The sequence below is a fragment of the Ornithorhynchus anatinus genome, chromosome 11 (genome assembly GCF_004115215.2).
Source record: "Ornithorhynchus anatinus isolate Pmale09 chromosome 11, mOrnAna1.pri.v4, whole genome shotgun sequence".
NCBI classification, from domain to species: domain Eukaryota; kingdom Metazoa; phylum Chordata; class Mammalia; order Monotremata; family Ornithorhynchidae; genus Ornithorhynchus; species Ornithorhynchus anatinus.
The window spans coordinates 61,315,577-61,331,090 of NC_041738.1; the positions used below are offsets into that span (position 1 = coordinate 61,315,577).

The 15,514-nt window shown below is 55.0% G+C and overlaps 1 protein-coding gene across 4 annotated transcripts in view; it reads left to right on the forward strand.

Annotated features, from left to right (window-relative positions):
* MYO1D (myosin ID) overlaps window positions 1-15,514 on the forward strand; it is a 260,352-nt gene that overhangs the window by 148,487 nt on the left and 96,351 nt on the right. For 3 of the 4 annotated variants that reach the window (XM_029074920.2, XM_029074921.2, XM_029074923.1), the window contains 3 exons: window positions 1,217-1,440; window positions 2,800-2,944; window positions 4,661-4,765. In XM_029074920.2, coding sequence (XP_028930753.1) covers window positions 1,217-1,440; window positions 2,800-2,944; window positions 4,661-4,765 — 474 coding nt within the window. The remainder of the gene's footprint in view (window positions 1-1,216; window positions 1,441-2,799; window positions 2,945-4,660; window positions 4,766-15,514) is intronic. The other variant, XM_039913409.1, reaches the window with a different exon arrangement.

Sequence of the window (15,514 nt, forward strand, 5' to 3'; positions counted from 1 at the left end):
GAGCGCTTGGGAGAGGACCGTGTACCGGTAAACGGACACGTTCCGAGCTAAGTTCTGGAGGCTGAAACTTGAAGTGTGCTTTCATGGGTATTGTTCGCTGAGCTACCTCAGCAAATGCACAAATATAAAAAAGCCAATGCACAGGAAAAGTCACCCGCTTCCGATTTCCCCAGTGTCTTTCATCCGTTCTGAGCTCACCAGCGAGATTCCCCGTCTGCTCCGATGAGACTCGTGTGTTTAAGTACGATTCCTTAAACACACCGATCTTTTTAATCTTTCAAAAGAAACTGCTTTTCGTTGTTCGAAGAGTGGAGTGTTTTTAGACGCCGCCCGCCCCCCCCCCCCCCCCCGCCTTCCAGCTGCGAGCTTCGTAAACTCCCCCAAAGCAATAATCCATCAATCAGTGGTATTTATTGAGCGCTTAATGTCTGCAAAGCACTCACACTTCTCTGCCGTGTGACCTTGGGCCAGTCACCTCACTTCTCTAGAGAAGCAGCGTGACTCAGTGGAAAGAGCCCGACCTTGGGAGTCAGAGGGCACGGGTTCGAATTCCGGCTCTGCCACTTGTCCGCCGTGTGACTGTGGGCAAGTCACTTGGCATCTCTGGGCCTCAGTGACCTCATCTGGAAAATGGGGATGAAGACTGGGAGCCTCACGTGGGGCAATCTGATGACCCGGTATCTCCCCCAGCGCTTAGAACAGTGCCCTGCACATAGTAAGCGCTTAACAGATACCAAGATTTTTTTTCCTCTGGGCCTCAGTTTCCACATTTTTGAAATGGGGGCGAAGACTGAGAGCCCCACGTGGGCCAGGGACGGCGATTATCTTGCGTCTGCCTCAGCGCTTAGAACGGCGATGGTGACGACGCTGATGATGGTGGCATTTGTTAAGCGCTTACCGGGTGTCGAGCGCCGTTCTAGGCGCTGGGGAAGATAGAAGCTGATGAGGTCGGACCCAGTCTTTGTCCCGCACGGGGCTCTCAGTCTTCATCCCCATTTCACAGATGAGGGAACTGAGGCGCAGAGGAGTGAAGTGACTCGCTCGAGGGCACCCGGCAGGATTAGAGCCCACGTACCTCTGATTTCCAGGCCCGAGCTCTGTCCCCTAGGCCACGCTGCTTCCCCGCCGGTGCTTGACGCAGAGTGAGCGCTTCACAGGCACCATCGCCGTCACCGTGCTTCTCCTCTGACGATGTCTCCCTCCTGCCGTGGACCAGGTATGGCGAGGCACCCTGGCCCGCTTACGGTACAAGAGGACCAAGGCCGCCCTCGCCATCATCCGCCACTACCGCCGCTACAAAGTCAAGGCCTACGTCCGGGAGGTGGCCCGGCGCTTCGACGGCCTCAAGACCATGAAGGATTATGGGAGACACGTCAAGTGGCCAACCCCTCCCAAAGTCCTGTGGCGTTTCGAGGAGGCCCTGAAGGCGATTCACCTCAGGTACCCGGACCCCTTCCCCCTGGCCTCTGGCTTGGCCCGTCCAACCCTCGAGACTATTAAGTCGCCGGAGCCGGGTGCGGTTTGCCGGGCGGAAGGGATCGGAGGCCGTTGGGGTTAGGTTCTGCTCGAAGTCTCCGCCGCGGTGACGGCCATTTTCTCGGGCACCGTCGCGTCACCGGGGCTTTTCCACACCGAACCTAGGCCGAGAGAGCCCCCCGAGACGCCGGTGGACTTCCCGGGCCCCGGTCGGCCTCCTCGGAGTCCTGAGGCCCGGCGGATCTCTCATTATTTCCCCGCAGGTTTTGGGGGAGTCCTTCTCACCGCTCCCCGAGTCCCTCCACCCCTCTTGCTGCCGCTATAATAATAATGTTGGGATTTGTTAAGCGCTTACTATGTGCAGAGCACTCTTCGAAGCGCTGGGGGGGGGGGATGCGGGGTCATCACGTTGTCCCACATGAGGCTCACGGTCTTCGTCCCCATTTTACAGGTGAGGTTACTGAGGCCCCGACTCGCCCACAGTCACACAGCTGACAAGCGGCAGGGCCGGGATTCGCACCCACGACCTCTGACTCCCAAGCCCGGGCTCTTTCCACTGAGCCACGCCATGGCTTCCGGCGTCTCTCCAAGGCGTCCGGGTCTATCAACCCTTGAGTACAGCACTGCGGCCTAAGTGGCCACAGCCCAGCCCTGGGAGACGGAAGATCACGGATTCTAGTGGCTCGGTGGAAAAGAGCCCGGGCTTCGGAGTCAGAGGTCATGAGTTCGACTCCCGGCTCTGCCACTTGTCAGCTGTGTGACTGTGGGCGAGCCACTTCACTTCTCTGGGCCTCGGTTCCCTCATCTGTAAAATGGGGATTAAGACCGTGAGCCCCGCGTGGGACGACCTGAGTCCCCTATGTCTACCCCAGCGCTTAGAACAGTGCTCTGCACATAGTAAGCGCTTAACAAATACCAACATTATTAATTCCGGCTCCCGCCGCTTGTCTGCTCTGGGACCTTGGGCAAGTCACTTTACTTCTCTGGGCCTCAGTTCCCTCATCTGTAAAATGGGGATCGAGACGGTGAGCCCCATGTGGGTCAGGAACTGTGTCCAACCCGATTTGCTTCTATCCACCCCAGCGCTCAGAACAGTGCCTGGCACCCACTAAGCGCTTAACAAATACTATATTATTATGATTATTACACAGAGATAAATATGATCTTTTCCAGGATGTAGCGCCTGCAGAGAAAGCTTAGAAAGTGGGGCTGTCCCCTCTTTTTTCTGCATCTACCTGATCCTACGGTCACTCCCGATCGCATCGCCTTGCAGATCTCCGGGGTTTCTTGCCTCGACGTCCACGTCTTCTGGTTTTCTTCCAGGTGGAGGGCAACTCAGCTCATCAACAGTCTCCCCCCCGAAGACCTGCCCCAAGTCAGGGCCAAGGTGGCCGCCATGGAAATGCTCAAGGGTCACAGGGCGGACCTCGGCCTGCAAAGGGCCTGGGAGGGCAACTACCTCGCAGCCGTGAGTGCCGGGAGATCAACTTCAACTTTCCCTCGTTCTCTTCTGCAAAGGGAATAGATGTGGGAAAAGCTGTCGGGAACGTGAAGAGGGAAAGGTTCGCCGAGCCTCCCGGCGGAAACTGTAGAGGAGCAGGGCGGTCTAGTGGACGGAGCCTTGGCCTGGGAGTCAGAAGGACCTCGGTTCTGATCCCGGCTCCGACACCTGCCTCCTGTGGGACCTCGGGAGAGTCACTTCGCTTCTCTGGGCCTCGGTTCCAAACGGGAATTAAAACCGGGAGCCCCGTGTGGGACCGGGACTCGGTCTAACCTGATTAGCTTGTATAATAATAATGATAATGGTGGTATTTCTCAAGTGCTTAGTATGTGCCACGATACAAGCACGACGAGTTGGACACAGTCCCTGTCCCACCTGGGGCTCACAGTCTCCATCCCCATTTTACAGATGAGAGAACTGAGGCACGGACCTGCTCAAGGTCACACGGCAGACAAGTGGCAGAGTCAGGATTAGGACCCATGACCGTAAATCCCAGCTCCGCCACTTGTCAGCTGTGTGACTTTGGACAAGTCACTTCACTTCTCTGGGCCTCAGTGACCCCATCTGTAAAATGGGGATTAAGACTGTGAGCCCCACGCGAGACAGCCTGATCACATTGTCCTCCCCAGCGCTTAGAACGGTGCTTTGCACACAGTAAGCGCTTAACAGATGCCATCGTTATTACTGTTAGTTAACCGATCCCGTATTGTAAAAAAAACCGAAACCCGTCCAGGAGGCCCCGATCAAGAACCCGTTGGAAGGAATTGCCCTTGGGCTGGTGGTTTGCCCGGGGCCGCTCCCTTGTCTCACCCCCGCGGGGGTGTCGGGGGGGGGGGCATCGGCGACCTCCTGGGGGTGAGGCGGGGGAGGGCAAAGCTCTCCGGGAGCAGGGCAGAGGTGCGGGCCTGGAGCCGAGAGTAGAGGTCGGGGGGGGGGGGGGGGCACGGACGGCGGACCGTGTTAGACACGGAGGGCCGGAGCTCAGTTGAGCCGTTCCGTGGGAGCGACGGGCCCGCTCATCCCTCGGAGGTGCCCGGGGCCCCGCTAGCCTGCCTGGGGAGGCCGGGGCCGGACGGGGGGGCCGGCGTGGATACTGGAATAACAATAATAATAGTGACGGTGTTTGTTAAGTGCTTACTATGTGCCAAGCACTGTTCTAAGCTCTAGAGTAGATACAGGGTCATCAGATCGTCCCACGTGGGGCTCACGGTCTTCACCCCCATTTTACAGATGAGGGAACTGAGGCCCAGAGAAGTGAAGCAGTTTGCCCAGGGTCACACAGCGGATGAGTGGCGGAGCCAGGATTAGGACCCACGACCTCTGACTCTCAAGCCCGGGCTCTGGCCACTAAGCCACACTGCTTCTCTTAGAAGGAGCCGCCCCGTGCTTATTCTTCCCTCATCTCGCGTAACCCTGGTCTGTATCCCCCCTGAAGGCCCGGGGTAAGGAGGGGATTGTCATCATCCCCCATCTTAAATTCAGACCGCGCCTCAGTTACGGACTAAGTAGCTCCCCTGTGGATTCTTGGAGGGGCCCATGGGATTTGGGCGAGTCATTTTTGTAAGACGCCCCTCTCCCCGCCCGCCCACGGGAAGCGCTCGATAAATGCGACCGATCGACCGGGCGCTGGAAGGATTCCCCTCGTCTCCAACGCCAGCCCACCCCCTTTCATTTCCCTTCCAGAAGCCGGACACGCCTCAGACCCCGGCCTCTTTCGGCCCCGTCGCCAATGAGCTGAAGCGGAAGGACAAATACATGAATGTTCTCTTCTCCTGTCACGTCCGTAAGGTAAACCGATGACGGGGGTGCCGGGTTCTAGCTCCGGAGGCCTAATTGAGTTTCCCTGGGGCGCGGGGAGTGGGGAGGGGGAGGTACGGGGAACCTCGCTGCGCCCCGAGGTTCGATCGCCGATCGCCGCCTGCGGTCCCGGACTACGACCTTAAGATGGATGGACATCACCGGCCTCTTTTTTATTTTTTTTATAGTATGTGTTAAGCGCTTACTATGTGCCAGGCACTGTACTAGGTGCTGGGGTGGAGAAGCAGCCTGGTCTAGCGGATAGAGCACCGGCCTGGGAGTCAGGCGGACCTGGGTTCTAATCCCGGCTCTGCCGCGTGACTGCTGGCTGACTTCGGTCAAGTCTCTTAACTTCTCTGTGCCTCCGTTAACCTCGTCTGTAAAATGGGGTGAATGATAATAACGTTGGTATTTGTTAAGCGCTTACTATGTGCAGAGCACCGCTCTAAGCGCTGGGGTAGACACAGGGGAATCAGGTTGTCCCACGTGGGGCTCACAGTCTCAATCCCATTTTCCAGATGAGGTGACTGAGGCACAGAGAAGTGAAGTGACTCGCCCACAGTCACCCAGCTGCCAAGTGGCAGAGCCGGGATTCGAACCCATGACCTCTGACTCCAAAGCCCGGGCTCTTTCCACTGAGCCACGGTTAAGACTGTGAGGCCCGTGTGGGACAGGGACCGTGTCCAACCTGATTAACTTGTATCTACCCCAGCGCTTAGAGCAGTGCTCGGCACATAGTAAGCGGCTTAACAAGTACCATCGTTAGTATTGTTCGGGACAAGGTAATCAAGTTGGAGAGAGTCCCTGTCCCACGTGGGAATCACAGTCGGGGAACTGAGGCACAGGGAGGTGAAGTGACTCACCCAGGGTCACGCAGCAGCAGGCACGTGGCAAAGCCGGGATTAGTACCCGGGTCCTTCTGACTCCCGGGCCCGGGCTCTACCCACTAGGCGACATTCCTTGGACCACCGCATGCTGGAGAGAGCACGCGGCCGCCCTTCAGTTTGGGCCAGTCCGAAGAGGGAGGCGAGATCTGGGGAGCGGGCCTATCTTTTCCCGGCAGCCCCGACGCCAGGGACAACTCGTTTCTTGTCCCCGGGTGCAGTTTGCCGTGCGGAAGGTACCGGAGGCCGTTGAGGTCCTGCTGAAAGTCTCCGCCACGGTGACGGCCGTTTTCTCAGGCGCTGCGGCGTTACCGGGGCTCTTGGGCGACGAATCTAGGCCGAAAGGGCCCCCCGAGACGCCGGTGGACTTCCCGGCCCCCGGTCGGCCTCCTCTGAGTCCTAAGACCCGGCAGATCTCTCGTTATTTCTCCGCGGGTTTTGGGGGAGTCCTTCTCACCGTTCCCCGAGCCCCCTCTCCCCTCTTGCTGCCGCTCCGGCTTAAGGTGTCTCGCCGAGGCGTCCGGGCCTACCGACCGACTCCGTTACCGACTCGGTCCTATCGTACTCTCTCAGGCACTTAGTACGGTATGTTTATTTATTCCTCCTACTGTCCGTCTCCCCCTCTAGACTATAAGCTAGCTGTGGGCAAGGAATGTGTCTCTTTATACTGTTATATTCTCCCAAGCACTTGGCACAGTGCTTTGCACACCATAAGCACTCAGTAAATACGACTGAAGGATGAATGATGTGGCTCGCCGCCCACGGCCGCCCATCCCCTAAAACCCGCGCTGGACCTCCCCCCTCGTTTTGGCTCACCCCAAGATGGAGAGAACTGCTCCTTCCAGCTCGGTGAAACGCCCTAGAGCTGGGTGTGATAGTAATAATAGTAAAAAAACAAATAAAAAAATACCTGAGATATTTGTTAGGCCCTTACTATGTGCCAGGCACTGTACTAAGCACTGGGCTAGATACACGTCGATCAGGCCGGACGTCCCCCGTTTTCCCGATGAGGCCCAGAGGAGTGAAGTGACTGGCCCGAGGTCGCACGGCAGACAAGTGGCGGAGCCGGGATGAGAACGCAGGGCCTCTGACGCCCGGGCCCGGGTTCTTTCCGCCGGACCACGCTGCTTCTGTGGGGTAAAATCAACTTCGACCTTCCTCTGATCCTCGGCAAAGGGAAAGACGTGAGAAGAGGCATCGGGAATATTAACGGAGTCTCCCGAGGGAATCTCTAGAGAAGCAGCGTGGCCGGGCCTGGGAGTCAAGTCAGAAGGACCTGGGTTCTAATCCCAGCTCCGCCACTTGCCTGCCGGGTGACCCAGGGCAGGTCACTTCACTGCTCTGGGCCTCAGTTTCCTCGTCAGGAAAACGGCGATTAAAACTGCGAGCCCCACGTGGGACAACCCGATTAGCTTGTATCTACCCTAGTGCTTAGTACAGTACTTGGATCTTAGAAGACTATTTAAAAATGCTGAGCTCTTGGGAGAGTAAAATGCCAGGGAGTTAGTCACGTTCTCCGTCCGCAGAAGCTGTGAAGCCCTTGAATTTGGGAGTTCAGTGATACAGAAATAATCTCACCGTTGGGCCGTCGAAGCCTTAGCTCTATTTCTTCCGTTGAACCCAAATCCGACAACCGTTGGGTGGAGCGGATAGGGAGGATTTTTTTTTTTCTCACAAAGATGCCGACGGAGTAAGGGTTAAAACGCCGTCATCGCTCCGAAGCCATTAGAATTTGAAAATTGTTCAGGGACGTCTTTTAAAGAGTCATTTAAGAGTAATTATAGATAAGTAGAAATTGTCAATTCGTTTCCTGGAAATTTTTCGCTGAAACGAACGATGGAGTCCCATTTCTTGGTGACTGGATTTTTCAGTTATCTTTTCGCCACTCGCTAAAAGGTCACTATTCCGTATCCTCGCCATTTCGATTGGAAGCCAGACTCAGGTTAAGAGGTGTAAGAATGGGAGCCTGTTTTTCGCTAAGTTTAATTTAGCTGAAGTATTTAACTTTGAAATTATTACATAAGTGCCTTCCTACTCAACTTGATTCATCTCTGAAGGACGAGCAGCGTGGCCTCCCGGAAGGGGTTTGGGCCTGGGAGTCGGGGATCTGGGTTCTAATTCCGGTTCCGCCGCGTACCTCCTGTGTGACCTCGGACAAGTCATTTAACTGTGCCTCAGTTTCCTCATCTGTAAAATGGGAATTAAGACCGCGAGCCCAACCTGATTAGCTCGCGTCCACCCCAGGACTTAGTACGGTGCCCGGCACACAGGGAGGGCGTAGCGTATATCATTTCAAAAAGGAAAAGGTTTAGGGGCTGGGACGGAAGAAATCCATTTTCCAAAATAGCAAAGAGCAAATACCGTGTTCTTTGCGGATGCCCTGGCGTCAACTGGGTACAGTTCAGATCCCCGTGCGTTCCGGAAGCAGCGGGGCCTGATGGAAAGAGCGTGGGCCTGGGAGCCAGACGACCTGGCTTCTAATCCCAGTCCTCCCACTTCTCTGCTGTGTGGCCCGAGCCGAGTCGCTTCACTTCTCTGGGCCTCGGTTCCTTCACCTGCCGAACGGGGAGTCGGTGCCTGTCCTCCCTTCCGCTTAGACCGTGAACTCCTCTCAGACCAGATCGAAAGAGCCCGGGCTGGGGAGTCAGAGGTCGTGGGCTCTAATCCCGGCTCCGCCGCTTGTCAGCTGGGTGACCTTGGGCAAGTCACTTCACTTCTCTGGGCCTCAGTTACCCCATCTGGAAAGTGGGGATGAAGACCGTGAGCCCTCCGTGGGACAACCTGATGACCCTGTATCTCCCCGAGCGCTTAGAACAGTGCTCGGCACATAGCACTTAAATACCAACATTATTATTATTATTCATTCAGTCGTATCTATCGAGCGCTTACTATATGCAGAGCACTGTGCTAGGTGCTTGGAAAATGCAGTTGGGCAACAGAGACGATCCCTGCGTAACGACGGGCTCACAGTCTAGAAGTGGGGAGACAGACGGCAAAACTAAACAAGTAGACAGGCATCAAAACCATCAAAATAGATAAATAGAATCATAGATATTTACACATATAGCTCTATATTTTAGAGAGAGAGAGAGAGAGAGATTTTGTATCTACCTCAGTTCTTTGTGCAGTGCTTGGCACATAGTAAGTGCTTAATAAATACCACAGTTCTCGTGGCTCAGTGGCAAGAGCCCGGGCTTTGGAGGCAGGGGTCATGGGTTCGAATGCCGGCTCGGCCGCTTGTCAGCTGTGTGACTTTGGGCAAGTCACTTAACTTCTCGGTGCCTCAGTTCCCTCCTCTGTAAAATGAGGATTAAGACTGTGAGCCCCACGTGGGACAACCTGATTCCCCCGCGTCCACCCCAGCGCTTAGAACGGTGCAAGGCACATAGTAGGCGCTTAACAAATGCCAACATTATTATTAGCAGTAATAGAAGTATTATCATTCTCACAGGGAGAATTGGAGTGAGCAAAGAGGTTGCCTTCCCAGGGTTACACCCGCAGATCAGTCAATCAATCGGTACTCAATAAGTGCTCAATAAATACCACCTCCCGTGTGCCGAGCACTGCGGGTGAACCCGGGAACCCCACTGGAAGTTCCGTCCGTGTGCTCCGCTGCATTTGACCCTCACCTTTCCTAGCGGCAAACTGTTCCATGAGAGGACGGAGCAGCTTCTTCACGCGCATTTTGTTTCGGACGGGGAGAGAAGCAACCCGGCCTGGTGGACGGAGGCCGGGCCTGGGAGTCGGAAGGACCTGGGTTCTAATCGCCGCTCCGCCACGTGTCCGCTGGGTGAACTCGGGCAGGTCACTTCACTTCTCCGGGCCTCGGTTCCCTCAGCCGGAAGAGGGGGATTAAGACTGTCAGCCACATGGGGGATGTGGACTGTGTCCAACCTGATCGGCTTGCATCTAACCCAGGGCTTAGTAAAGTGCCTGGCACGTAAAAACCACTTAACGAACACCATTTTTTAAAAACACACACACACACACACACACACACACAGACGGCGCTGGGTGGGGGAGAGTGGCGGGGCTGCTAATTCCGTGACTTCTTCGTAGCAACGGGAGCCGGCCGGCAAGACCGGAGGACAGCTGTTTGTCGGTATTGAGTTTCGATGCAAAAGCCTCTACCTTCATGGTCCATTTCCAACCGTTTGATGATGAGGTTGGGGGGCGGGGAGGGGTGGAATGGGTGGGGGTCGGTATTCCTTATCCCCCCCCCGACCCCGTTCCCAGTGAGAGCCACTGCGGGACAGCGACCCGCTGGCCAGGGCTGTTTGCGTGCAAAATTACTCCCGGAGAGTTTCGGTCATCTTCACCCCGCCTCCCTCCCTGTTATAATTGTGAATCGCCAGACTCTACCTCTTCCAAGCTGGAGGTTGGAACCCAAACCCTCCAAGGTGAGGGGAAAGAAAGGGAACCCCTTTCTGAAGATGCCCCAATCCCACAACGCTCGTGTAAATATCTTTAAATGATATACTATGAATGATTCATTGATCTCTATTAAAGTCTGTCCCCACCCAGCCCACTAGACTAAGTTCATTAGGAGCAGGGAACGCGACCGCTAATCCTGTCGTATCTCTCCTCTCCTCTGCTGCCGCTCACCTCCTCACGGGGCCTCGTTGCCCCCCGTCCCGCCGTCGACCCCTGGCCCACGTCCCACTTCTGGCCCGTAACGCCCTTCCTCCCCAAGTCCATCAATCCCGCTTCCCCCCATCGAAGGGGGGCCTCCTCCAGGAGGCCTTCCCAGACTGAGCCCTCAACTCCCCCTGCCCTCCGCATCACCCCGACTTACTCCCTTTGCTCTACCCGCCACCCCCCGCCGCCCCGCATCACTCTGGTAGATATGTACATATCTATAATTCTATTTATATTAATGCCTGTTTACTTGTTGGATGTGTGTATCTCTATAATCCTATTTACTTCTCTTGCTGCTATTTACACCTCTTTACCTGTTTTGATGTCTGAAGCAGCGTGGCTCAGTGGAGAGGGCCCGGGCTTGGGAGTCAGAGATCATGGGTTCGGATCCCGGCTCTGCCGCTTGGCAGCTGTGTGACCGTGGGCGAGTCACTTCACTTCTCTGGGCCTCAGTCACCTCATCTGTAAAATGGGGATGAAGACTGTGAGCCCCACGTGGGACGACCTGATCCCCCTGTGTCTACCCCAGCGCTTAGAACGGTGCTCGGCACATAGTAAGCGCTTAACAAATACCAACATTATTAGACTGTAAATCCACTGTGGGCAGGGATTGTCCCTCTTTATGGCTGAACTGTACTTTCCAAGTGCTTAGTACAGTGCTCTGCACACAGTAAGCGCTCGGTAAATATGAATGAACGAATGGACATGAGTGGTGTGGGGCTGGGAAGCAGGATGAATAAAGGGAGCAAGTCAGGGCGCCGCAGAAGGGAGCGGGAGAAGAGGGAAGCGGGCTTAGTCCGGGAAGGCCTCTTGGAGGAGACGGGCCTTCAGTAAGGCTTTGAATAATGTTGGTATTTGTTAAGCGCTTACTATGTGCCGAGCACCGTTCTAAGCGCCGGGGGAGATGCAGGGTCATCAGGTCGTCCACGTGAGGTTCACAGTCTTCATCCCCATTTTATTCAACAGTATTTACAGGTGAGGTCACTGAGGCCCAGAGAAGTGAAGCGACTCGCCCAAAGTCCCACAGCTGACAAGCGGCCGAGCCGGGATTCGAACCCATGACCTCTGACTCCCAAGCCCGGGCTCTTTCCGCTGAGCCCCGCCGTTTGAAGCGAGAGGGAGAGGAAGGAGGAGTCACAGCGCCTCTTACCCCAAACCCTACCCCCTCCTTTTCCTCCCGGGGAGTCTCCACTGTGGGCCGGAGGGAGGCTGGTCTTCCAACACTGAGCCGCAACCTTTCCCCTTCCCCAGCGCTTTCAATCAATCAATCAATCAATCAATCAATCAATGCTATTTATTGAGCACCTACTATGTGCAGAGCCCCCGTCCTAAACGCTTGGGAAAGCACAGTACAAAAGAATTAGCAGATACGTTCCCCGCCCTCAACGAGCTTACAGGAGAGAGGGGACTTATCGCCACGCTCCCTTTCGGCCGCCAGAACCTCCCGGAACCTTTCCTTCGGAGTCTTATTTTCCAGCCCTTTAATCTTCCTCGTAGGTTGTCTTGGAATCTTCTCCCGATTCCCCTCGTCCTTCTTGAAACGGGGAGCCCGTCAAAACGGGCCCTTCCCTCCTAACGGGATTTCCCCGGACTACGTGCGAAGATTCGGAGAGGCAGCGTGGCTCAGTGGAAAGAGCCCGGGCTTGGGAGCCAGAGGTCGTGGGTTCGAATCCCGGCTCAGCCGCTTGTCGGCTGTGGGACTTTGGACAAGTCACTTCACTTCTCTGGGCCTCAGTTCCCTCATCTGGCAAATGGGGAGGAAGACTGCGAGCCCCACGTGGGTCGACCTGATCACCTTGTATCCACCCCAGCGCTTAGAACAGTGCTTGGCACGTAGTGCTCTGCCCAGAGTGAGCGCTCAATAAGTACTACTGAATGACTCCCCTTCTCCCCTCCCTCTTTGCGGTCAGGGTTCGAGCCGGGTCCGGTGGGGATTCACAAAGGACGGGAACGCGAGGCTCTGGACCCTAAGGGGTTTGCCATCCGATCCGACCACTGAATTCAACTTTCCCGAGACTAAGTTGCCTGGGTGACTCCAGTTGAGGGGACTGTGACCTTTGTCTTTTTCTGTCCTCCCCTTTCCTGTCCGGATCCTAGAACCCAGAACCCATCCGAGAGCAGTTAGGATCCGTGGGGGACAGTTCAGTGCTTCGCGCACCGGAAGCGCTCAGTAAATACGATCGAATGAATGCAGCCTCGAGTAGTGGACTGAGGAGAGGAGTGTGGTTTTCAGTTTTACAGCGACGCTTGATGAGGAAGAGACCAATTAGTTTGCTCATTAACCGATAATAATTATTATTATGATTACGGTATCCGTTAGGCACTTACTGCGTGCTAAGCTGTGTGTCCTAATAGAGCCCAGGCCTGGGTATTTGTTAAGCGCTTATTATGTGCAGAGCGCTGTTCTAAGCGCTGGGATAGACACAGGATGATCGGGTCGTCCCGCGGGAGGCTCACGGTTAATCCCCATTTTACAGATGAGGGAACTGAGGCCCAGAGAAGCGAAGTGACTCGCCCACAGTCACACAGCTGCCGAGTGGCAGAGCCGGGATCCGAACCCATGACCTCTGGCTGCCAAGCCCGGCCTCTTTCCACTGAGCCACGCTCCACTGAGCCACGCTGAGGACCGACCTGGGTTTTAATTTCGGCTCCGCCCCCGTCTGCCGTGAGACCTTGGGCAAGTCACTTCACCCCTTCTGGGCAGAAGCAGCGTGGCTCAGTGGAAAGAAACCGGGCTTGGGAGTCAGAGGTCATGGGTTCTAATCCCGGCTCTGCCACTTGTCAGCTGTGTGACTGTGGGCGAGTCGCTTCACCTCTCTGGGCCTCAGTCCCCTCATCTGTCAAATGGGGATTAACCGTGAGCCTCAGGTGGGGCGACCCGATGACCCCGTATCTCCCCCAGCGCTTAGAACAGTGCTCTGCATATAGTAAGCGCTTAACAAATACCAGCATTATTAAAAGAAGCGCGTAACAACCAACACCATAAAAATTTAACAAAAGCATCACACCGAGCGCGGAAGGTTGATACAGGAGAGGCTGACGGGATACGGAGCCTGTCCTACGTGGGGCTCACGGCCTAAGGCAGGAGAGAATAGGTGTTTAATCCCCATTTTACAGAGGAGGAAACTGAGGCAAGCGAGTGGCAGACCTGTGATTTCTCCTCCAAGCCAGGCTGTTTCTGTGGCTTTGAGCCATGTGACCCTTTATTTAGAACCCCCATCAAGAGACTGCACCGGAAATGACAGAGGAAGTCAAACTCCGGGCAGTTTTGCTGGCGAAAAACAAACAAACGCAGCGGAGACGGTCGATTGAAACTGTTGGGCTTGAATGAAGTTTTTTAGTAGATGAATTTGTCTCCCAGTCCTTGTCCCCCATTAGCGCAATTAACCGATAGATGGCTAAGGTTAATTCTCTACTCATTCTCCGCCTGACCTCTTTTAAACTCATTCATTCAACAGTATTTATCGAGCGCTTACTATGTGCCGAGCACTGGACTGAGCCCTCGGAACGGACAAACCGGCAACAGATAGGGACGGTCCCTGCCCATTGACGGGCTCTACAGTCTGACGTCGGTATTCGGTAAGCACTTACTCTGTGCAGAGCACCGTTCTAACCGCTGGGGTAGACACAGGGGAATCAGGACGTCCCACGTGGGGCTCACACTCTTCATCCCCATTTTCCAGACGAGGTCACGGAGGCACAGAGAAGTGAAGTGACTTGCCCAGAGTCACACAGCTGACAAGTGGCAGAGCTGGGATTCGAACCCATAATCTCTGACTTCAAAGCCCTTTCCACTGAGCCACGCTGCTTCTCGGCCTGACTCGTTTCGGTTGCTCCGTTCGCTCGCGTGGCTGGGGCAGTGTCTCTCGTGGATTCACTTTTACCTTTTCAAGCTTCTCGCCAAGGATTTTTTCGCCCCGCCCGAAGAGAACGTTGACTTCACTCATTTCTGTCGCGACGGTTTAATTCTGTTCGAAACCAAAATAATCCTGTTGTGGCTGAAGATGTTTGGGGGTCGCTTTTATTATTTTTAGCCCTTCCTTTCCCCATCCTATTCGCCCTGCCCTCTGCACTGCCTGTGAACTTGGTCTACACCCTTTAGGCACTTTGGTTTTTTTATATATAGTAATTGTTGAGCGCTTACTATGTGCCAGGCACTTGACGGAGCACCGGCGCAGATGGAAGCTAATCCGCTATCCCACGTGACCCTCACAGCCTTAATCCCCATATTGCAGATGAGGACACTGAGGCACAGAGAAATGTGGTGACCAGCCCAAGGTCACACAGCAGACAATCAGACATAATCGGGATTAGAACCCAAGTCCTCTGCCTCCCAGGCCCGTGCTCTTTCCACCAGGCCATGCTGCTTTGATTCCTACCTTCTGGACTGTGAGCCCGTCGTTGGGTGGGGATTGTCTCTTTTTGTTGCCGAATTGTACTTTCCAAGCGCTTAGTACGGCGCTCTGCACACGGTAGGCGCTCAGTAAATGCGATCGAAGGAATGACTGACTGACCGAACGAATACCGACTTCCAGCAGTTCTGTCGGACTCCTTACGTCGTCGTCATCATCATCATCAAAGGTATTCGAGCGCTTACTGTGTACGGAGCACCGTACTAAACAGCACGGTCTAGCGGATGGAGCCCGGGCGTGGGAGTCAGCGGGACCTGGGTTCTAATCCCAGCTCCGCCACGTGTCTGCTGTGTGACCTTGGGCAAGTCACTACACTTCTCTGGGCCTCAGTTCCGTCATCTGGAAAATGGCGATTGGGACGGTGAGCCCCACGTGGGCAGGGACTGTGTTCGACCCAAATATCTTGCATCTACCCCAGTGCTTACAAGAATGCTTGGCACCTAGTAAATGCTTAACCAGCACTATTATCATTATTATTACTATTAAAACTTCCAGTTGGCTGACTAGAATGGCCCCAATTTTTCTGCTTTAGTTCTTCCCGTGCTCTCTTCCAAGTTTGTCCCCCAACCCTCTCTTCGTCAAGCGCCTAACAGAGGCAGAAGTGCTGAGGTGAGGATAATAATAATAATAACGTTGGTATTTGTTGAGCGCTTACTATGTGCCGAGCACCGTTCTAAGCGCTGGGGGAGATACAGGGTAATCGGGTCGTCCCACGTGAGGCTCACAGTTAATCCCCGTTTTACAGATGAGGTAACTGAGGCACAGAGGAAGTGAAGTGACTCGCCCACGGTCACCCAGCTGTCAAG